The 22,998-nt window shown below is 51.0% G+C and overlaps 2 protein-coding genes across 2 annotated transcripts; both read left to right on the plus strand.

Annotated features, from left to right (window-relative positions):
* Positions 1-170: 170 nt before the first annotated feature.
* Positions 171-7,002, plus strand: LOC134152876 (zinc finger protein RFP-like). Its single transcript, XM_062598608.1, has 8 exons — positions 171-410; positions 998-1,416; positions 2,691-2,786; positions 3,558-3,788; positions 4,302-4,324; positions 4,486-4,601; positions 5,495-5,527; positions 5,816-7,002. The coding sequence occupies exons 1-8, from the start codon at positions 404-406 to the stop codon at positions 6,325-6,327; spliced, it is 1,437 nt and encodes a 478-aa protein (XP_062454592.1). The 5' UTR covers positions 171-403; the 3' UTR covers positions 6,328-7,002.
* Positions 7,003-7,061: 59 nt separating this feature from the next.
* Positions 7,062-20,098, plus strand: LOC134152835 (uncharacterized). The gene is made up of 14 exons (XM_062598525.1): positions 7,062-9,155; positions 10,401-10,496; positions 10,740-10,970; positions 11,157-11,179; positions 11,923-12,038; positions 12,513-12,582; positions 12,788-12,972; positions 14,693-15,342; positions 16,006-16,098; positions 16,928-17,158; positions 17,445-17,467; positions 17,820-17,935; positions 18,571-18,600; positions 19,141-20,098. The coding sequence occupies exons 1-14, from the start codon at positions 8,748-8,750 to the stop codon at positions 19,734-19,736; spliced, it is 2,868 nt and encodes a 955-aa protein (XP_062454509.1). The 5' UTR covers positions 7,062-8,747; the 3' UTR covers positions 19,737-20,098.
* Positions 20,099-22,998: the final 2,900 nt, after the last annotated feature.

Below are 22,998 nucleotides of genomic sequence, written 5' to 3' on the forward strand. Positions count from 1 at the left end.
TCAGTATGCCTTGAGTATGCCTCGTTTTATTCCCCCCCCCTTTTTTTTTGCTTTGCTTTCCTCTCTGTTTTTTGGGGGGGGGAGATTTTTAAATTTTTTTTATTCTTTATTTATTTTATATATTTTATTTTTTCCTTTTTGCTCTTAATTCAGAGAAGGTGGGAGGGGGCTCACAGGGAAGCTTGGAAAAGCTCCGCGATGCCCGAAAAAAGAGGAAAGCAGCTGGGTCCCGATTTGGCCGACCAGCCGCGGCTGAAAATTAAAATCTACCCGAGGCTGGAAGGTGATTCAGCCCGCGGCGGGGCGTTACGTGCTGCCCCGACGGAGCTGTCGCGCTCGCTCCGTCCCTGTCCAGCCCGCGTAGGAGAGCCCCGTCCTCCCGCCGGCCGAGATCTCCGCCTAAATGCAAGGTAAGGACGTTTGGGAGCGTTCGGTTGCAATGCCGAGCTCCTGCCCGGCAGCCTTGGTGGCTCCTCTTCCAGTTGCACCAGGCTTAAAAAATAAAAATAATAATAATAATAAAAAAAATAAAAAAAAAAAGCCTTGGAAACAAAGAGGGAGGAAAGGAACCGGGTCGTTTCTGTGATCAGATGGGGTCTGCGATGCACCAAGGGGGATGCTGGCAAGGAGAGAGCGGCGGCACCGAGACGCTGCCCTCGCTCCCCGCCATCGAATCGCCCCGGGGCTCAGGGGCCGCAGGTGGGGGTGAAGCAAACGTTTCCCTCCCCGGACGTCTCGGAAGACCTCGGGTTTCGGCAGGGGGGGCGAGGGAGTCGCAAAATTTGCGTTTTGCACGGAAGATGGTTTGGAATTCCCCTTTCTCCGCCCCTCCTTCCTTTGACGTCCTTTGCTCCTTTTCGAAGCGGACCTCCCCGTTCGGGCGAGCAGAGAGGGGAAACTCCCAGCTGCCGCCGAAAGACGGGACGGAGGGAGGGGAGGAAAAATAATAATAATCCGGTGAAGCGAAAAGTAACCGTGTCGTTCTGGCTGCGGGCAGCCATGGCCGAGAGTGACCCTCTGGAGAGCCTGCGGAAAGAGGCGTCCTGCTCCATCTGCCTGGATTATTTCAGCGACCCCGTGTCCATCAACTGCGGCCACAGCTTCTGCAGGGACTGCATCACCCGCTGCTCCGGCAAATCCGAGCGGAAATTCGCCTGCCCCCAGTGCCGAGGAGCGGCCCAAAAGCGGAAATTCAGGCCCAACCGGGAGCTGAGGAACCTGGCGGAGATCGCCAAGAAGCTGAGCTGCCGCCCGGACCGCCCGGCCGGAGAGGAAAACGTCTGCGAGAAGCACCAGGAGCCGCTGAAGCTCTTCTGCCACGAGGACCAGATGGCCATCTGCGTGGTGTGCGACCGCTCGCGAGCCCACCGCGCTCACACCGTCAGCCCCATCGAGGAGGCCGCCCAGCACTGCCAAGTAAGAAATCGCTGCGCTGCACTGCTTCTCCAAGGCTTTGGTCCGACCTTCTCCGTTCCTTGCTTTCTCCCATCCTGTTGGAGGCTCAGGTCTGCCAGCCGAGTGTTTCTCCACCTTCCCAAGAGCATGGAGAACGGTAGATTGGGATGGTAGATGGGTCAAGGCTTGGGATGAGGGAGGGCGGGCTGAGCTGGCAGGTCATCCAGACTGCTGGAGGTAGGGCGGTGCAGCTGCCCTGGTCTCCAGGAGCCTGCAAGCCTGCTAGAGCCTGGTTTGGTGGCACGCAGAGGGGAGCAGACCTCTGCAAGGGGTTAGTTCAGCCCCAATCTGCAAGCAAAACCTTAAAGCAACCCCCAGGATGGCATGAATCAGTCAAAGCCCAACTTCAACCAAGACCTCCAAAGCGGAGTTTCTCCTTAAGTGTCTCCGGGAGAGCTCATCAGCCTGGATTTTTTTTTATAGAAATCCATCAGATTTTTTTTTTCTTTTCACTAACATGCCCTCTAGGGACCACTAAAGAAAACGAGGTTAGTAGCTCACACTAGATATTTAAGCTAGAAGAGCTGGAGCCCACCTTGGCTCGCTCCACCACGCTCTCCGCACACGTGGATCTTGTTATTACTCTTTGCTCAAGAGACACATCCGAGTTTGTCCTTCCTGCTGCAAATCAGGCAGTTACCTGGGAGGAGAGAAGGACTCTCTTTCTCGAGCACCTATCTCGGGATAACTGCATGGATAAAGGGAGACTTTTTAACTCCCGCGAGGAGGAGGACTTCTTGCCGGGGTGTGCACGGGAAGTTGGGCTGATGTGTTTCCTGCCACCTCTTTCCATAATCTTGTTTTACAAACCCTGTAGAGATTGATTAAATCAGGAGGAGCCAGAGTGAAGTAAATCTTTTCTCACCCATTTATTTCCTTTCTTAATTGCTATATATGTGCTGCTGGGCATTATATATTTATATATGTGCACTTCTGGGAATAAGATGTTATAATTTTGTAGCAAGTTTCCTAACACTGTCTTGTGTGAAGATGAGAGAGATGAAATTTCCACAGGTAGTTCCTGGTAACTGGTCAAAAAGAGACTTTCCAGCTGCTGTTGAGGTGTTTTGTGCCCCATCTCACCAGAGCCGGTGCTCAGCATGCGTTGCCCTGTGCAGTAGACTGAACATTTTAATCTTGGTCTCAGCAAATTTGTATTTGCTTCCATCTCTTTGATAAAACTGGTTGAGTTTAGTTTGTTTAGCTCTGTTTTCTTTATTGATGTCTATGGCCAGGAACAAATCCAAAACAAACTGAAGAGCCTCAAGGATGAGAGAGAGAGACTCCAAGGCTTAAAACTGACTGGGGAGAAGAGAAGCCAAGAGTATCTGGTAGGTACTTGCTGCTGCTGCCTGCGTGGAGGTGTCTTCTTCAAGTCCAACTCGTGGGTGGGCTACTCCAGTTAAAAGATGGTTGAGCAGCACCTGAATTTGCAGCATGGAGATGAAGAGAACATCTCCAGCCATTACACACTGGACCCCAGAACGGGTCCGTCTCCGCTGCACTCACCTTATCTCCATGATGCATTGGTGGAGGAAAAGCAGATGTTTCCTGAGGGGATGATCTGCAGCTGCAGAACGCCAGTGGGCAGAAGGAAGGGACTTTCTGACTGAGTCAAGGGAGGCATCTGCAGCTCAAGGGGGGCATTTGCAGTTCAACTGAGCAGCGCTTTGGCCAGCACAGCCGGGCATGAGTCACCCCGGGCCAGACTTTTGTAACATCCTGCTTTAGCCCAGGTCTCCGCTCAGCAGTGACGAGCTGGGTGTGCACCCAGATGCAGCCATGTCTCCTTCGGAGAGCGCGATGGGCCAGGTGCTTCCACCATCTCTGAGTTTTCTCAGGCCGGGGGAGGTAGAGGACAGACCTGTAGCTCTGAGGAAGTGAGACACGGTGATTTCCTCAAAAGCAGTAGCAGAGACCACGGCAGATGTTTCACCGCAGCTTCATGTGACTGGCCAGAGCCAAGTGCTGTGGACTCAGGCCAGCCTTGGGGCCGAAGAGCAGTCTTTGCTCCTGTTTTACTGAACTCGGGTAGGTGTAACCAGGTTTTCGAAGTTTCTGATTTCTCCTGTTCTCATTCTCTCCCGATTCGTCGCTCGCAGCAACAGACGAGAGTCGAGAGGTGGAAAATCGCATCAGCCTTTAAGCAGCTGCAGCAGTTCCAGGACGAACAGGAGCGCCTGCTCCTGCTGTGGCTGGAGGACGCGGAGAAGCAGGTCGTGCAGACTCAGGCTGAGAGCGACGGGAGGCTCGCTGTGGAGATCTCCCACCTGGACCACCTCATCCAGGAGCTGCAAGGCATAAACCCGCTGCCAGAGAACAAATCCCTGCAGGTGAGAGCCAGGAGCTGTGCAGAAGATTTGGGCGACGGAGCTTGCAACGCTCTGAACGTGCTGTTGAATTGGTGGGGTGTTTTTTTTGTTTTTTTTTTTTTTAATCCCTCCTCTCCCATCTCCTTGCCTTGACAATTTGAGTGGTTCTCGCGGATGCCTGTTTCCTCCCTGCGCTTTGCAGGCTGCTGAGATCTTGGAAGGGGCCACGCTGTGTTTTATGGCAGTTGCTAACTACCTGCGCTGCTGTCACAGCCAACCCCTGAGGAGGATGACCACAGAATTCACATTTTGTCATCTTGGGAATATCCAGCAATTTTTTCCCCTCCCAGCCCCACGCAAAGCAAGGAGGTTGATGCATGCCTTGCAGAAGGATAAAATGTCTTTAGTGAGGGGTCTGCAGCTAAACGAACCTCAGCTGGAGCCAAGTGCTGGGGTCCCTGGCACAGGCTCACGCTCCTCCTGCAAAAGAGGAGGCTCATTCAGGATTTAATTCCCATCTTCTCCCTCTTTCAGGATGCCAGGAGTGCCTTGAACAGGTATGTGACTCCCTTTCTGGAGGAGACAGTTGTCCCCAGGACACAGTCTCAAAGCAGAGAGGAATGGGGGAATGAGAGGGGTCGGCCTCGCTCTGCAAGGACCACCGAGGCTGAAGCAGCAGCCGTGGACACCCCCAAGTTTCTTATTTTTTTCCTTCTAGGTGTGAAGTAATGAGTTTCCAGCAATTGGTGGAGAAGTTTCCAAGAGCAGAGAAGCGACTCAAGGATTTGTCTCAGAAAAACATTGTGCTGAAGGAAGCTCTGAGGAAATTCAAAGGTACAGAGGAAGGGAAGATCTAAACGTGCTCCTGCAGCTGGAGAGGAGCAGATGCTAGCCGGTTATTTACCAGCATAAAACCTTGCGAAAGAATGCTAACGATGAATTACTCAATAATTCTCATATTTAGGGCTGGAAAAGGGAGGGTAAGTGTTTTCACAGACATATTTACACGAGTCTGAACTCCTGAGTAATGCAAAGGGCCAGAGCGAGCCTCTCCCTTTAGTTACAGGAAGGAAATGAATCAAATTCTTGATTCTTGAACCCGTTTAAACTGAACAGGCGGTAGGTAACAGCCAGTCATCTGCTAGGGAGCCAGCATGAAAGGTGAACGTATTGCAGATGAATGGTGGGGTGCAGGTAGATGAGCCTCGAGCGAACTATTCTGCAAATGGAGCTGCTTTTCCGTGATTTCCTCCTCTGACTTGCAATTACTACTTGGTCCAGTCAACTCTGAGTTCAAGGAACATCCTCATCAAAGCAGGCGTATTGAGTCGGAAGGTCCGTCTATCCGATCTGCTGTCTCCAAGACTGGTTGTATGGGGAAGAGAGCAAAAGCAGGGATATACGGGTTTTTTTTGATTATACATTTCTAGCAGCAACTGGACTTTGTGCCAAGCTCGGTCCGCTGTGACTGATAACCAGCAGCAGATCTGCTGCTCTTGATTTCCCCGCAGCATTCGTGCTTACAGTCTCCATAACCTAACTGGTTTGAGGAGAAAAGTGCTCCTTTGAATTTTGCCCTCTAAATGTGTTCATCTGGAAATTCCCCTGGATGTCCTTGTTTTGCAAAGAAAAAAGGTGAACCGCTTCTTATTTATCCATCGCTAACACATTCCCTCATCCTGTAAAGGAGATACTAATGTCACTTCATTCCTCCTCTCTCCTTCCAGAGAGTCTTCCCGTTGAACTGGACGTGCAATGGGGTAAGTCTTTGCGGGTATTCTGGGGTGAAGTGGGCAGGGAAGAGAAGGTCAAAGGCGGAGATTTCAAAATTTTTCCTGGTGTGTGGGCAAGGTGAGCTTCTATGGATCGTAGTTGGGTTTCTGCACGCCCATCCAAAAGACAAGCTGTCATCCAGCTTGTGTGGCCCATTGGTGCCCCTCTCAAGACCTTCTCCATGTAGGTTGTAAGCAGAGCGGTGCAGATAGGATCATCTTTCCTCTGACATTTTTTTTTTTCACCCTTTTCTCTCTCAATTTCCCTCCCTTCAGCAAACGTGACTCTGGATCCAGAAACAGCAAACCCTCACCTCGTCCTCTCGGAGGACCGGAGGAGCGTGGTGTGGGAAGAAACGCCGCAGAACCTGCCCAACAACCCCCAGCGATTTGACACCTACTGCTCCGTGCTGGGCCACGAGGGCTTCACGGCAGGGAGGCATTACTGGGAAGTGCATCTGGGCAGCCGGGGATTTTGGGCTGTGGGGGTGGCCAGAGACTCAGCCTGGAGAAAGGGCTGGATTAGCCTGGCCCCTTCCCAGGGGATCTGGGCTGTTGGCATCTGCGGAGACAAGTTCCAAGCTTTCACCTCCTTCGACGCAGTCCAGCCTCTAAACGGAAGGCCGAGGACTATCCGGGTCTCTCTGGATTACGAGAAGGGACACGTGGCCTTCTTTGACGCTGATAATGAGACCTTGGCTTTCGCTTTTTCCTCGGCCTCTTTTAACGGAGAGAAAATCCTGCCCTTCTTCTGGGTTTGGGAGTCCAGGATCCAGCTGACTCCCTGAGGCCGCCTGGCCCGCAACCATGGACCTTCTGCACTTTGGACAAACCTTCACTTTGATCCTGGAAGCCACTGTAGATATCGGTGCTCTACAGACAGTAGAGAATGAAGTGGGGCAAGGACCACCTGGTTTGAATCTTCCTCTCACGTGGTTTTGGAGAAGATTGAGAAGGGATCGTTTTCTGGGCCATTCTCTGGATATTTTTTTTTTTTTTTAATATTAGGAAACTCTCCAAAAGTCTTACTAGGATATATCATCCTGGGATTAGCAGGAAAATGAAGCCTTTTTTTCATTTTTTCACTTTTTCACTTTTTTTCATTGCTGACTGATCTGTGCTACTCTTCTCCCATGATTTCCAGTCTGCCTTACCTTGAACAGCTGATATTCAACACTGGTGTTTCTTCTGGGCTGAAGAAGGTGGCTCTCTGGCTGCCGGCTTAGCTATTGGAAAGGAAAAATAGATACTCCCGAGTTATCTCGGGCCCCAGCTGCCTGCAAATAACTGACAGCACCCAGGGATGACCAGGAGGAGCTAGGCAATGTTGGCTGCAACTGGTGAGGCCAGAAATGAGCACGAGATCAGCCAGAAAAAAAAAAAAAAAGTTTATTTTCCCCAGTGCAGCATGAAGTCAGCAAAAAGGTGGATCTTCACACCAGATACCGTGTGACCGTGAGTCCAACTCCATGCTCCTAACCAGCGCTACAGCCTCGAGCCCGTTGAGCTCTCCTGCACGGCAGTGGGCTGCGTGCCAGCATCTCCCCTTGAGCAAGGGACACCTCTCAAGGCTGCTCCTCGAGGTCAAGAGATCCCTCACCCGCGGCAGATCCTTGGTAAGAGGCTAACAGCATGCTGAAACTTTGCAAACTTTGCCAAGCTGCATTTGGGATTGCTTGTGCTCATAATCCTTTAGCTATAAACTGTTGACCAAGTCTGGGACTAAGACTGGATCCAGCTGCACCCAGACTCCTTTGAGAAGGAGCCGGGAAAGCAAGGGGTCCACTCTGAACCTCTCAACTCAACGGGAGGGTCTCCTCGATGAGCCTGTCTGACCCTGTCCTCGATGCAGTAAATTCGCCATCGAATCCTGTTAAACCGCTGTCTGTCTTTCCACTGAACTTTGTCAAACCACTGCCTTATATCAATAAAATATTTTGCCGCTTCTCTCTTACGAGTGAAGTGCATCGCTCATCTGCAGCAAAGAGCAATACCTGTTTTTTCCACTGAGGCCGTCCACAAGCCAAAAATTCACAGAATTGACAACAATTTTGACGTTTTAAGGCTCTAGCATTGAACCCCATGAATTTCAGCTGCAATTCTCAGAGTTGTGGGGTGGGAGAAACTCTGCCTTTCTGGAAATTTTGGTCATGCTTTTGGGGTGGGGAGCTTATTAAGCACTTTTATATCTATTTTACAGTATGAAAATGACTGTATTAAAGCATCTTTATATTTTTAAAGGGCTATTTTCTTTCCTGTTGGACAGATGCTAGAAAAACAGTGGCCAGACCCACCGTCAGCCTGGCAAATTCGTGTGGCTTTGCTGCCCTCTCTTGACCTGTCCCTTTTTGGAAAGCTCATAAAAGTGACAGCAATAACGAGGCCTTTCTCGTTTCATCACAGACTTGATGCAGATATGATGGGAGGAGAGGGCTCAGAGTAGCAATGACTCTTCTGCGGTTACAAGCCTGAAAACCAGCTGGACTGGAAAAGAGTTGAAGGATTAGGGCAAATGAATGAAACTGGGGAGAAGGGACAATAATTTTAATATGCAAAGGCGTTTAAAGAGCAAAGAGGAAAAGCATCAGTCTGGACTATCAGCAATGTGGCTGCAGACCAGGGAAGCTGCTAGGACTTTGCTAGTTCTTGAAGGCACCACCAGTCTCCAGGGACATACAAGTGTCTTTGATCCATAGCACAGTCTCTAAAGGGTGTTGGCCTCATGTCCCACCTCACCGCAGGCACAAAGCTGGTATTACAGGGGTCAGGAGAGGCAGAGAAACTTCTTTGGTGTCCAGAAGACAGCTGGGAAGGCTCAACCTCTCTCAAGTGCCTGTTGGTGGATGCGAAACTCCTGCTCTAGCTGCTAATGCATGTTGCCAAATCCACAGGGCTCTCTACTGGCTTGTAGGAATGGTTTCTGGAGACTGCAGATCCAAGTGCCTTTGGGAAAAGCAAAAATATATTTGAGGGGCAGGGTAAAAATGGGATGGGCATCTCCACTTCTCTTCCTCCCCAGTTGTCTCTAACAACTAACTACTACTTTCCAGCACCAGGTAAGCAGCATATGTAATTCTACTGCCTAAAGCCCTTGGAGAAAGGGGCTGGATCTCAACTTGGTCAATGGCTTAGAGTCAGAAGGCGAAATCTCTCTCCACTTTTCAGACTCCCTCAAAGTGAAACAAACGGGTTACCCTCCTTGGGAGCCATGGCAGCTAAGATCTCTGCAGAAAGCCTCCGAGATGAAGCCTCCTGCTCCATCTGCCTGGAAGTTTTCCAGGACCCTGTGTCCATCCACTGCGGGCACAGCTTTTGCCGCGTCTGCATCACGCGATGCTGGGAGGGTCTGACGGCAAACTTCTCCTGCCCCCAGTGCAGGAAGACAGTGCCCAAGAAAAGCCTCCGGCCCAACCGAGAGCTGGCCAGTATCATAGAAGTGACCAAGCACCTGAGCCTGCAGACGGTCAGAGGGGGAAACTTGTGCAAGAAGCACCAAGAGGTCCTGAAGCTCTTCTGCGAAGAGGAGCAAATGCTTATCTGTGTGGTGTGCGACAGGTCCAAGGTTCACCGTAGCCATTCTGTGGTTCCCGTGGATGAGGCTGCCCAGGAGTACAAGGTGAGGGCTTTATGGGTGCGTCGGCGTGCAAAGAGCCAGTCATTCCCTGTGTTGCTGCTCTTGGTGGCCACCGATACCTGCATGGTCCTCTGGACTGTGCGATAAACCACCTGTGGGCTCACCCATCCCTGTCACCCGACACCAAATGCTGCGGTGGCATCAGCTGTTCACAGGCAGAGGTGGCCGTACGAGCACCTGCCTTCGGGGACGAAGGGACCATCTCTCCCAGTGTTCCCTCTCTGACCAAAGCCAAGAGCAGAGACACAGGAAAAGTAAAAACAGAGCAGATGCGTATGCTTCCTCACCAGCGTGACTCCCAAATAACCTTTCAACCTCGTTGTTTGCAACTCCAGGGGTTTTCTGAGACTCACGCAGGTTTGCTTATTCAGCAATCGTAAACAGCTCTTTCCACCGGGATGTGGGTCCCCTATCGAGATCAGATCTGCTGAAGATAAGTAGGAAGTAAGAAAGCTAAGAGCTCCTCAGCCCTCTCCCTACCCCACAGTTCCCAGAAATCCCTCCAACCTTGTTTAAAGTGGGAGGTTAATAGCATTACAACAGCTACAGGTATCGCAAAACTCTTCTCAAAAGCAGCGTTGTGAAGGAGGCAAGAGATCCCCATTATTTCTTTCAGCTGAACGTGACAAGTTATGCCCAGACCTGTGAGATCGGCAACCAGGATTGAATTTCTAAAGAAAGTGACTTTTTTCAAACTTTCCCCTCAGCTGCTTCTTTGCATCCTTTCTTTTAATTCTAAAGCTTTTAAATCAATTACTAACTTCTGAGCTAATTTCTGCAAGAGAAAAAAATCTGATGGGAAAAATGCTTTTCAAAGGTGCTTTTCTCCCAGCCAGATGGCTCTACTCACACCAAAATACCATTCTCCAAAGACCAAAACTTTATGTCAGCAGCAGGTGCAGTTGTCAGAGCAATCTCTTGCCTCCTGCTGCTGCAGACCAGCTGGTGTGAGATGTGAAAACTCAGCTCGTTTGCTTGCAACCTGGAATGAGCTTGCATTGCCCTTTTCCTTTCCTAACTTGGCCCTTCACAAGGTACTTTCCAACAGCACTGGCCCTGCGGGCAGCTGAGACAAACCCTCTTTCCATTTCCTGCTAAATAAAGAAGTTGGAAAGACCCAGAATGAGTTTCGAGCCAGCTGTGGCCCAGGACACAGTAGCAGAGGTCACACCTCTGATGCCAGGCACAGATGTCAAACAACAACAAAACTTATTTCTTTCATCTCAGGAACAAATTCAGATACGACTTCGGGCTCTGAAAGAAGAGCAAGAGATACTTCAAGCTTCTAGGATGGCTGGAGAACGCAGAGTCCAGGCCTACATTGTAGGTGCTCAATCAGTTTTCCCTGGCAGAGGATGGGGAGAAGAGGAAGAATATCTCCGCTTCCTCCCTCCCATGGGTGGGCAATGCTCAAGGGATGCAGGGAAGGGGAATGCATCTGTACCTTTCCCTGAGCGCATGTTTTTGGTGGAACTCACCGTCAAATGAGCAACCACCGTCTCTTGAGGTTCTTGTCCTGCTCTCTGCTTTCCCTGTTTTTAGTTTGTTTTGGCTTGTCCCATGCAGAAGAAGAGAGAAGCTGAGAGACAGAAGATTATCACTGAGTTTAAGCAGCTGCACAAGTTTCTGGAGAAGCAAGAACTGCTTTTGCTGGCCCATCTGGAGCAGCTAGATAAGGAGATACTGAAATCAGAGAAAGAAGTTCTCAGTGGGCTTTTAGAGAAGATTGCAGGCCTCAGCACGCTGATTGAAGAGATGGAGATGAAATGCCAGCAGCCAGCATGTGAGCTCCTGCAGGTGAGGTCCCAGGCCCTTGGAGAATCCCCCGTGAGCTGGTATGGCACTGGCTGAGCGCCAGTTTGTTCCTCAGCCCTTTCTTTTACAACTCAATGCACTAAAAGTGGGACTTCATTATGGTATGACTCCTAATACTCCAAGGAAAGATATACCAGAACACTAAGTCTCTTTTTCTCTCCCATCTAGGACATCAGAAACACCTTGAGCAGGTATGTGGCCCTTCTTCTGTCAAGATTTCACCGTATTAGAGCAGCTTCTTGGCAGGATACTAGGAGGAAGTGTGTGAGGGCAGGACAGCCCTTCTGAGAGGAATGGTTCCTTGTAACATAGCCCTGGGACTTGGGACTTCACTGAGGACACCAGGGTTTGGCAGGAAAACTCTTCATCTCTAGCCAATTAATGATAAACCGTTAAGGCCACCAATGTTCAGAAATACGGGCAACTGGTGGCCTAGCGACCTGTACGGGTTGAACTAGGATGAAGGAATCCACCCAGCTAGCAAGGCAGGGGTCTCCCCCACCAGGACCTACCCCATGGTACCTGAGCAAGGTGAGCAGGGCTGCCCTGAGCCCAGGGCCAGGGTCCAGATCAGCAGAGTCCATAGCCAGACGCAGCTGGGACTAGGCTACAGAGCAGTCCTCCTCCAACAGAGGTGGGAAGGGAGTAAGAGCCCAGGGCTGAGCATAAGTAGAGCCTAGGACCATGGGCAGGGTGTGAGTCCTAGGTGAGGCTGCTCAGGGCCATTAATGCCTATTAGTGCCTCAGGGCCCTGACATATCCTGTCCTTTCACAAGGCTGGAGCTGAAGCAAATCAATGAACATCTCTTGGGGTGATCTGTGATCGTGTTGTGTGAGATTTGTACTCTCTAATGTGCTCTGTGGTGGAGGTCTGTCATCTGCCTCTACCAGTTGTTCCTCTCAGATGCTGATAAAATCATCTCTTTCCCTCCAGATGTGAGAGGGAGAAGATCGAGCAGCCACGAGAATTTTCCCCTGAGCTAGTAAAGAAATTCTGTGATCTCTCAAAGAACACCTCAGCCATCAAGAAGCTTATGGAGGAATTCCAAGGTACTGTGCGCAGGTCCAGAAGGGAAAACCCCATCAAGTTTTGTGGCGGAGAAAGGTGGGCTAAGACCAAAGATACACATCCTAGCTGTTGAACGGGGGCATTTTTCAAGACAAAGTCATTAGACTGCAGATGAGCAGCAAATGCTAATCAGTCGGCTGGTTTTCACCTGCTGCTGTCGTTACCTTTTACATTAGTCCCACGTATTTCAGATTAAAAACATGGGGACAATGTTTTGCTGCTGTCTTGTGCTCCTCTCATCGCAGACGTGCTCCAAACCATCACTGTGTTCATCTTCTTCGTATCAGCCCTTCAGTGCATGGGTGAATTTTGTATGTGCAGTTCCAAATTTCTTCTCTCTGTCCTGAAGTTTCTCTACTCGGTTTGTTTCTGGCGCTCTGGATTTTTGCAGAAATCCAGGATCAGCCCAACTGCTCTTTCTGCCTCTCACACTTTTCTCTTTGTCTTCCCTCTAGACCTACTGGAGCACAAACTGCGTTTAGCAAGTGAACCAAACACCTGCCCTCCAGTGCACCAAATCCAAAGGTGTAGTAAAACAAGCCCCATTGCCACAGAAGATTAACCTCAGTTTCCCCATTTGGCTCCTTTCCTCCTTTTCCCTTCCTGGCCCCACCAAGAGGCAATGCCCTGAGGCCAACCCAGAGGGATGGGAGAGTCCCGCCTGGGTGGGAAGGGAGAGAAAGAGCCCTGGTTCTGGATATCAACGCAATCAATGTGATCTGGCTTCTAGTGCAAGTGATGCTGGACCCGAGCATGGCCAATCCCAACCTGTTCCCGTTGGAGGGCTGCAAGACGACGCGCTGGGAAGACTGCAAGTTCTACCCTCTGGCCTTCAGAGGTTCGACATCCGCCTCGTGTGCTCCGCTCCAAGGCTGCGTCCACCTGCCGGGTGGTGGACGTGGAGGCATGGGGAGCGTGGGCGATCAGGGTGGCCAGGGAGTCAGTGAAGAAGCTTTTGGGTTTCCTTGAAACCCGAAAGCGGCATATGGGCACTGTGGCACACCGGAGGCCGGTGCCAGGCTCTGACCTCTCCCTTTGCCACCCCCTTGACCCTAAGCAGGGTCCCCCAGTGAACACGGATACCCCTGGACTGCCAGAAAGGGACGGTGGTGTTTTTTGGTGCTGTTAGAAAGGCTCAGATCTTTGCTTTCCCATGGACTTCGTTTGAAGAGCAGAAAAATCTACCCCTGGTTCATGGCATGTAAGGTCTCTCACCCCCCAAACTTTTTCCCTGAAGCACAGAAGAATAAAAAAAAATAAAGTCCTGGGGTAGCCTGAGAACCATCCCTCCCTGCCAATGGTTGGAGAAGGAGCCAGCTTTCTTCTTGCTGAACACAGCCCCCAAGCGCAGAGGGAGATCGGTGGGGCCAGGGAGATCACCCACCAGCCCCAGTCTAGCAAAGGAGCCGACGGACAGGGGAGCCCTGGGGCGGATCCCGGCCTCGATGACTGCTTCTGTGTTTAATGCAAAATATAGCTGCAGGCACCTGCCCCATCCCAAGGGCAACCCCTTCTCCCCAGCCTAAGCCTCAAATTAGATAGCCATGTTCAGCTTTTTCCCTTTTCATGGAAAATGGGACTGTTTCCAGCCCTTAAAGCACATTTTGCTCTTTTCATCATTAAATGACTCTTCCTAGATGCCTTCAAATTTACCCTGGTGGTGAATTAAAAGCGAATGTACAGCTGCCGTGTTTGTTTGCCTTTTCTTTGGTGGGTTTTCTTTGAAAATAACTGGGCAAAGGGAAAAGCATCCTCATTCCTCTCCAAACCCCCTTGTACAGGAAGATGATCTCCAACACTTAGTGAACCGCCGTTTTCTGCACCATCAAAAACAACAAACAGCAGGACAAATACAGGGCGCGAGAAACATAGGGGCTGGAAACGGCTCTGTGGGTCCTGATTCCCGGAGTGGGCCTCACTATCAGGGCCCTGAGGGCACTAATAGGCTTTAATTGCCCTGACGAGCCTCAACAAGGACCTTCACCCACCCCTCTACCCATGGCCTAGATGCAGATGAAAGGGGCAATTACACAACTAACAGGCCATCATGAGTGGCATGGAGAGGGTGGAGAGCTTTGACGTGTGGCTCCAGCTTTATAATCCCATGAGGTTGCAGACAGCAATTTGATCCCTCTTCTCTCCAGGCTGGGCAAAACCTGCACCCTCAGGCTCTTCCCATCCACCCTGAGCTCCAGCCCCCACCAGCTTGGAGGCATCTCCTGGGTTCGCTGCACCCTGTCCCAGTCTGTGTTGTACTGGAGAACCCCAAACTGGAGCTGGTGTCTGCATGAGGCCCCTAAAGTGCTGACAGAGGGTGAAAATATCCCTCCCCTGTCCCTGCACTGCAGCTAAAGCAGCCCCATAAGCAGTTAGTATCTTCAGTGCAAGGGCCTGCTGCTGACTCACGGACAACTGCTGGCCTCCAAGACCCCAAAGTCCTTTTCTGCCACCCTGCCGTCCTGTTGCAGGAGGTTATCCCGCTTCCAGCGGCCGGTGTTTGCATTTGCTGTCTTGGGATTTCATGAGGTTTCTGCCCACGCATTTCTCCAGCCTGTTATGGTCCCTCTGCACAGCAGCCCTGCCCTCCAGCATCCTATTTGCCAGACTGCATCTGTCTCAAAGCCACCAAACTGAAAACGTTGCGAGGCTGGCTGCCTGCTAGGAGGAATTATCTCACACGCTTGCCCCGTTCTTGCTGTTCTCCAAGCCACGCTCACGGTTTTGCGGCACGAAGGGGTGGGGTTTATTTCCCCGCTTTGCAACGAGAAAATGTCCATGCTAGAAAGTGGAACGCCCCCGACTTCTCCTTCCTCCCGCAAAGCGAAACTCGTCCGCTCTTCCCTCGGAGGTAGGTTGGCGAGAGCCATGGAGACGCAGAGCCCTGCTGAAAACCTGCACAGAGAAGCCTCCTGCTCCATCTGCCTGGAGTATTTCCAAGACCCCGTCTCCATCCACTGCGGCCACAACTTCTGCCGCGCCTGCATCGCCTGCTGCTGGGAAGGGCTGGAGACGAATTTCTCCTGCCCTCAGTGCAGGCAGACAGCTCGGCAGAAGAGTTTCCGACCCAGCAGGGAGCTGGCGAATATTGCCGAAATCGCCAGGCAGCTGAGCCTGCGGGCAGCCAGGGGCACAGCGGGTTGGGAGAGCTTGTGCAAGGAGCACCAGGAGGTTCTGAAGCTCTTCTGCAAAGAGGACCAAAAGCCCATCTGCGTGGTGTGCGACCGCTCCCAGGCTCACCGCTTTCACACGGTGGTTCCCGTCGAAGAGGCCGCCCAGGAGTACAAGGTACAGGCTGGAGCCTTTCCACCTCGGGAAAAAGCCCTTGCCGGGGGCAAAGTGCGGCAGCTCGGGCGCATCCGCTTTCTGCGCACCGCCACGTAAATGGGGATCTTTGGGTGTCACTCGCCCGTTTGCATTTTCGCAACAAGGACATCTGTTTTTTTCACAAGGTGGATTTTCCCCCCTTTAATTTATTGATCTTTGCCAATAGCCCGGAAGGAAGAAAAAAAAAAATCTTTAGCCTTTTTCTAAACTCCCTTGTTGACTTAATCTTACTGAAATATTGACAACGATAAATATTCAAAATACGTGAAAGTGCCTAAGAATTCCTAATCTATTCCGATGCGATTAAATCAGCTCTTGAAGGCAATGTTGCTTCTTCGTTCCTCCATTCCTTGTTTCTCTAGTTCCGGATAGGCAGAGCCACTCAAGCACATTGCAAGACCGCAGGGAGCAACGCAGCACATAGTTCGTAGGAGGGACTGCTTGCTGCGGGGCGTTGTCGATGCCGAAAGTTTATTTGGGTTCAGAGAGCACTTGTAAACGCACGGCGGAAACATCCACGGAGGGTTTAGACAAAGCATCTTCTAGCTAATACAAGAAGTAATTTTAATTGGCGGAAAAGGATTTTTCTCATCCTTTTGAAGAACGTCTTTTCTTTTTGCTCAGGGAAAAATCCAGACCTGTCTGCAGGCATTCAAGGAGGAGAGAGAAAAATTCCTGGAAAACAGAAAATGTGGAGAAAGGAAGAGCTCATATTTGGTAGGTGCCCCTCCGCAGGAGCCTGGAGGAAGGTCTCTGCCTTTCTCCACCCACCCCACACTGAGGTCATGCTGCAGGTGTATTTTGAGGCCAGATCTGGTATATTTGGTGTTCTCAACCCTTGCCTTGCTCTGGGGAGGAGCAGACGCAATTAAACCCTTGAAGAAGGGGCAGGTTGGGAGCAACAAGCAGGGGAACCAAACCATCCTGCTGTCTTATCTCCCGGCCCTCTTTGCTGGCCATTGGAGCAGCGGTTGACTTGGCTCCCTTCCCCCTCGCAAAGCGATTTGCAGTTCGTGCTGGGCCCTGGCCAACCTTGGCCTTATCTGCCAGGGTTTCAAGGCAGCTGGAGCCTGCAGTCCCTGTGTTGGGGAGATAATACTGCAGCTTTCGTTAGCGGGGCTGCCCTGACTCTGCAAGGAGGCACAGAGCTGAGGGAACAACTTGTAGGTTGTCCCCAAGCCTGGTGTAGAGAGATGGGCTTCTCCCATCTGCCCCCCCTTAAACTCTGTATACCTCCCTCCAATTTGGATCCTCCCTTTTGGTTTCGTTTTGAGGCTGCACTTCCTGAATAGTCCCTGGTATCACCAAAATCTCCAGTAAGATGGTTTTGTCTTGTTTGGTGTAAATTCACCCTCACATCCCTGGGTGTGACGTCACGGGCATCTGAGGACGTGCCACCTCTGCCCCCACTGATGGCCTTGAAGTATGTTTTCTCTTGGGTGCAGTGAGAGGGGTTTTTAAAGGCTGCCTTGGCATTTCTTCTGCTGTGTGGGGAAGTCTCTTGTTGCTCTTTCATCCCTTTGGTCTCCATCTCTGATCCTGGCAGGAGAAAACCAAAGATGAAGGGAAAAAGATAGTCTGTGAATTTGAGCATTTACACCAGTTTTTGAAGGCCCAAGAGCGCCTCCTTCTGACCCAGCTGGCAGACCTGAACAAGGCCATCACAAAACTCCAGGAGGAAGCCACCACAAAGATCACAGAGGAGGTGTCCCACCTCGACACCCTGATCTGGGAGATGGAGGGGAAATTCCAGCAACCAGCAAGCAAATTCCTGCAGGTGAGAGCCCAGAGCATCCAGGCTGGTGGGAGAAGTAGGAACAGAGCAAAGGGTCCTGGGAGTCCAGATCCAGTCCCTCCAGAGCATTAATTGGCAAACCCTATCTGTGGTGGCTGCATATGATTTCCTTGGTTTGTTCTTGAATGCTGCAAGCATCATGCCACAGGCAGGGTCTTTCTTTGCTGTTATATTGCCATCAAAATATGTAAACTTTGTAAGAAGAATAATGTTTAGCATTCCTCTTCCCTAACTGTCTCTTCTCTCCCTCTCTCTCTCTCTCCTCTAGGAGATCAGAAGTCTCTTGAGTAGGTACTTGGCTCCTTCTCACTTTCCCCTGCGCTCTGGGATGCTTGGAGAGCTTTGGATGCCACGTGGGTGAATCCTGAAGTCGAGTATCCAAGCCAAATTCAGGCAGTCAGCAGCTCGGCCTCCTGTGACTGCAGCGTGGCACTTTGGGTTCAAAACCACCCATTCAGCAACTGCTTGGAGGGGCCTGAGGGCAACAAACTGCAAAAGAGCAGGGCAGGGGGAGAGGGCTCATGTTTGCTCCCAAGTAAATTTAGCTTGATGGTTCAATCTCCCATAGCTTCTCCTGGATAACTTAATGAGGATAAACTGCTGAGCGATCAGATATGTCACGCAGGTTTTGCTCTCTCTGCAGCTGCGAGCAGATGAAGTTCAACCCTCCAGTGGAGATTTCCCCTGAGCTGGAAAGAAGGCTTGAGGAATTTGTTCAGAAAAACATCCTTGTTAGATACACACTGAGGAAATGCCAAGGTACTGAGCAGACTTAGGAGCGGGCACGTTGCTTCGCTTGCCTTGTATCTGGGGGGGGGGGGGGGGAGTTCTTATGTGCCGGCTGCTAATGCAAAATCCATCTAGGAACTGTTGCAGCTGAAACTTGTAATCAGAGAAAGACACTGGCAGTTTTCCCCAGAGCAAAGCAAACTGGTTGGGAAGCAGAGACGAGCCAGGTTTCCTGCTCCTTGCCCTGCTTGTCCCGTGTGAAAAGCGAACTGAAATGAAGCAGCTTGTGCAGTTGGTTGGTCCCACCACCTCCAAAGTGGAGGAACAGTTAAGCTCCTCCTGGGTCTAGCGCTGGGGAGCAACGCTGCATCGTGCGAGATAAATCGCTCGCAGTGGCTCTTCACCAGCTTGAGACGAGTTTAGCCCGGCCAGGAGGTTCCCCTCGCCTGACTCGTGGAGTTGTGTAGCTGTCGCAGGGTCAGTACCTGCACCGGAGCAAGTCATCCTAAGCTCTTTACAGCCCACCAAGATCTTACACCCTTGATATTTCCCTCCCCAAGTCTCTCTTCAGCTCTTTTGCCTCCTCAACCCGAACAATAAAGCTGAACTGTAGCAAATTTGCCTGATGTATAAAGCTGATACCATGAACTCTCTCCTCTCTTTAGACAGCCTGATGTTTAAATTGCAAGAGCCAAGTAAGTCAACCATGGCTGGCAGGGGATGGGGGTGGGAGAGACTGAATTTATGGCTTGTGGAAGACTCCCTGGAAAAGCAAAGCAGTCACCCAGGGAGGGAAAGGGAAAGGATGGGGAGGGTGCCTCCGGTTTGATGCTGTGACGTTCCTAGTACATCCAGGAGCTGAGATATGGCCCTGTGAACCCAAATGCTCCTCTGAGGCCATCAGAAGGGAAGACCTGAGAAACACACTTGCGTGTTTGTGTCTCCCCTTTCCTGCCTGTGAATGTCCAGCTATTCCCTTCCCATGCCTCTGCCCCTTCTCCTGGGGTTGCCCTCTCCCCCTTCCTCCCTGGAGCTTCTCTGCTGGAGGACCCCATGGCTGATGACACTTTGGTGCCAGCCCCAGGCCTGCCCGTATACCCCCATGAAACATCCAGAGGTGGTAGAGGCAGGAGAGCAGGAACCATCCCAGCTGCTAGGAGCAGGAGAAACATCTTGAGTATCTCCCAGGGCTATGCCCTACATCTGATACTCCAGCTCTGTCTCTTGTCCTTCAGCAAATGTGACCCTGGATCCAGCCACAGCTCACCCCAACCTCCACCTCTCTGAGGACCAGAAAGAAGCCAGGGGCCAGCTCATACAGCAGGATCTTCCAGACAACCCGGAGAGATTTGACTTTGAGCCTTGCGTGCTGGGTTGCGAGGGCTTCACCTCAGGGAAGCATTTCTGGGAAGTAGAGGTGGGGCAGGGAGGTGTCTGGGCCCTGGGGGTGGCCCGAGAATCAGTGAAGAGGAAGGGACAGATCAGCCTGACCCCCAAGGAAGGGGTCTGGGCACTGGAGGCATACTATTCTCTTACATCCCCCCATGCCAACCTGCACCTCAACACACTTCCCAGGAGGATACGGGTCTCCCTGGACTACGAAGCAGGACGTGTGGCATTTTTCAGCACAGACGATGAGTCGCCCATCTTGGTTTATACTACAGCCTCATTCAACAGCGAAAAAGTGGTGCCCTGGTTCAAGATGGGGATAGGGACGCGCCTGCAAGAAATCACCCGACACCCACCCTCAGAGGACCCATCCGTGGCAAGGCAGCCAATGTCCCCTCTGGACTGGGTGGGATTCAGGTCTCCCCTCAGGATCTGTCCTTGAGGTGTCCATCAGTGAGATCTCAAAAAGACATCCAGGACAGATGGCAACGCGCAACGGCAACTTGCTGTTCAGCTGCCACATCCCTCTCCGCTTTGAGCTGGTGGGGTGCTACCTCGAGGGAGATGGGGGAAGACTTATTTATTTTACCTTTAATGGACTGAATCTTTGTGATAAGCCTATAGCTCTTTCTAGCATGTTTTGTTCCCTTCTGACGTCAGTTGTGAGGCAGGTCCTGAGTGTTCTGCAGAAGGAGGTGGCCTTTCACCATAAATAGCAAAGCCTGATTTGGTTTGGAGAGCTGGTCTTTCTCTGACTGTATTTCTGATATTTATTTTTAAATAAAAATCCATTTCTATTTTGCACTGTCTGCCTCTCTGTGGAGATGTTCTTCTGGATTTATTCACCTTTGAGTCAGCAAAATTGAGGTGTGCCCACCCTGTGCAGCTTTTCTTACCTTTTCCCCTTCTCATAGGTGGCATCTCCAGTCATGGGGGCTCCTTTCGTAGGCAGTGAAGGGAAATAAACTCATCTATAATGGTGTGGAAAATTACATTATAAGTGTCCACCATGCCTTATTTCTCCCTTTTGACTCTCCAGGATGGGATGAACTGTATCCTAGACTCCAATGACCAAGCTGGTTAGATATTCCCCGACTATGGAAGAAGCTGGAATGACTAGGTGAAGCAGAGGTGCTGGCCTTTGTCAGCTGACTCACCTAAATGGATTCCCTGAAAATCTGCTTATTTTCTTCTGAGAAAACCCAAAAGAGGAAGAGGCAGCACTGAAATAAATACGAGTTATCAATTATAGAACTGAGAAGGGGAACCAAGAGAGAGTAGGAGGCTGTAGGAGGAAGTTGAGCTCAGAATAACAGAAAAAAATACACGTAGGCACCCTGTGACAAAGCCCTATCTCATCATCCCCACCAAGAGCATGAACAGGACCGATCCCAGGAGCATCCAAGGCAGGAGCAGCTTCTGTTGAGGCTGCATCACAGAAGAGAGGGAAAATAGGAGCAAAAAAGGACAGTGCTCCGATGTGTCATCCCATAAGTTGTGTCCAGATCCTGAAACCAGATCCACAGCCCACCTGGGAACTGGGAAATATAGGAAGGAATATGAAGTGATAGGCCATCAGAGCTGGAAGGATGGCAGAAAACCTCTGCACGAGCCGAGGGCAAGCTCTTGATCTGCTCTGCAGATGTTTGTGGTGTGTCTGCAGATCCCTAAAGCACAGCAGCCGCAGGAAACACAAGATGTGAAACACGGAGTCCCAGGAAAAAACAGTGCTTTTCTTGGACGTAGGCAGGGAGAGTGATGTTTTCCTGAATCTTTCACCAAGGCCACAGGGTCTCTCCAGGTCTTTGATCTCCATCCACTTGCCCCCCAGCTCCACTCTCCTCTCTTCTATGGTGTCCTATAGATATCTGCAACGCGGATGTCTCCATCCAAGCTGGTTTTCTAGGCTCAACAGGGAGAAGCAGACACTTTTCAGGGGCGACTTGCTTGCCAACCAAAGACATCTACTTTGAGATGAAAGATGTCATGCCTTAGAATCCGCCAGTGGTATGGGGTAGCTCTCCACCGAATAGCAAAGCAGCCTAGCTCTGGTGGAGGTGGCACATTCACTTGCTTGCACCCACCTCCTGCATCCAGCAGGAGATATAGCAGCAGCACCATCCCAGCCCACTCACCCCAGGACACAGTTCCCAGCTGGCTGGGAAGCAGTCACAAGGTATTTGCTTCCAGTTCTGCTGTTCCTGGAGTGACCAGCTCCCTTGTTGTTGTTTCTGGTGGGAATAGTTCACTTGAGTTTGCTGGAAGTGAGACTCACATCTCCAAGCCTGGTCAAACATTTGCAGCTGATAGTTATCTCAGTTGATAACCGTTCACCTGGGTCACAGTCTCTAAAACTCCCAATTACTGTCATGTAAAAAAAGCCTCCAACAAAAAATTCCCACATATGTGTATATATATGTATTTTTCCAGTACCTACAAGGCTCTGGTTACACTTCTCTCCCCATTTATTTATGCCCTTCTCAAGCAAAGCCTCAAGACTTCCTCAATCTCCTTGTTGTCCCAAAGTTTTTCCCCTTCTAGGCCTTTCCTGGAAGGGCTGGGTGGTTTTCCTAGTGCTGGGCCAGAAAGGAGGGTGACAAAAGCAGCAAGGCGACAGCGCTCAAGAACTCAGGATAGGAAGCCAGAAGATTGACAAAGAAGAAACCTGATGCTCCCAGCACACCTGGCCAAGGGTGTCACCACCTCTTGCCCAGGAGACACGGTGCAAAGAACTGACTTGCAGGCTCAAAGCATCCATACTACAGCTTTGCCCAGAAGACAGAAGGGACAGGAAGAGAAAGACCTAACCCCAGTCAGAGTAGAGGGAAATATAATAGGGTTTGGTCTACTCAGGAAGAAATTGAGACACTGTTTTCTGAAGGAAGAGAAAGGTCTCCAAGAATGCAGAAAGCTGGAGGATCTGGTAGGTGTCAGCTCCCCAGTCTGGCAGTCCCTGGGGAGTATACACTGGCTCTGGGAATGTTTTTTTAAAGATCATTTTGGGATAACAGCACAGCAGCGGTGGAAGGTAAATACGGATGTATCCACAAGAAAATCTGGTAGAGAGGCAACTTCACCAGTGATCTCCTCCTGCGGAAAGCACCTTTCCGCAAATTCGCAATGTTAGTTCCCATCTCACTGCTCCTTCGCTTGCATCTTAAAAGGGAAGGATAGAAGCTGAGCACTGGCAGGCTCTGCCCAGGTATCAGGCACTCTGCAGGTTCCTGGAAGGACACAAGCTCTTCTTGCTCTCACAGCTGGAAGACCTGAAAAATGAACTTGAAAAGAGGCAGATGAAAGCTACCACCAAACTCCTGGAGGTTTCCTATCTGGACACCTGGACATAAGAGCAAGAAGAGAAAAATCAGCCATCAGTGAGTGAGTTTTTCCATGTGAGTTTATAGCCTTTCAAAAGAAAAAGGCTGGAGAAAATGCTCACACAGAGAGGTGCTCCTAGGCATTTCTGAGATCTCTCTGGGACCCTTGTTGTCTGTGTCTGGGTGCAGCAAGGGCCAGCAACTCCCAAAGGGCTGGAAGCCAAATGCCACCTGGTAGGGTGCCTGATCCATCCCACAGTACCTGATCAAGGCAAGCAGGGCAAGGCAGCCCCAAATCCAGGCCAGCAGTCCACAGGGATGAGCCCGGTCCAGGGACAAGCCAGCTCGTGAGTAGGAGTCCAGCTTGGCAAGGTTCATAGCCAGGCA

This window comes from Rhea pennata, chromosome 34 (genome assembly GCF_028389875.1).
Source record: "Rhea pennata isolate bPtePen1 chromosome 34, bPtePen1.pri, whole genome shotgun sequence".
Lineage (NCBI taxonomy): Eukaryota > Metazoa > Chordata > Aves > Rheiformes > Rheidae > Rhea > Rhea pennata.

What these genes read in the sequence shown, in the direction of transcription:
- LOC134152876 (XM_062598608.1), top strand. An exon ending in AGAGAAGCCAAGAGTATCTG is followed by an intron (nt 2,787 to 3,557) that starts GTAGGTACTTGC and finishes CGTCGCTCGCAG; the next exon opens with CAACAGACGAGAGTCGAGAG. An exon ending in GCCAGGAGTGCCTTGAACAG is followed by an intron (nt 4,325 to 4,485) that starts GTATGTGACTCC and finishes TTTTCCTTCTAG; the next exon opens with GTGTGAAGTAATGAGTTTCC.
- LOC134152835 (XM_062598525.1), top strand. Translation starts at nt 8,748, where the DNA reads ATGGCAGCTAAGATCTCTGCAGAAAGCCTCCGAGATGAAGCCTCCTGC. An exon ending in AGGCTGCCCAGGAGTACAAG is followed by an intron (nt 9,156 to 10,400) that starts GTGAGGGCTTTA and finishes CTTTCATCTCAG; the next exon opens with GAACAAATTCAGATACGACT. An exon ending in CACACTGAGGAAATGCCAAG is followed by an intron (nt 17,936 to 18,570) that starts GTACTGAGCAGA and finishes TCCTCTCTTTAG; the next exon opens with ACAGCCTGATGTTTAAATTG.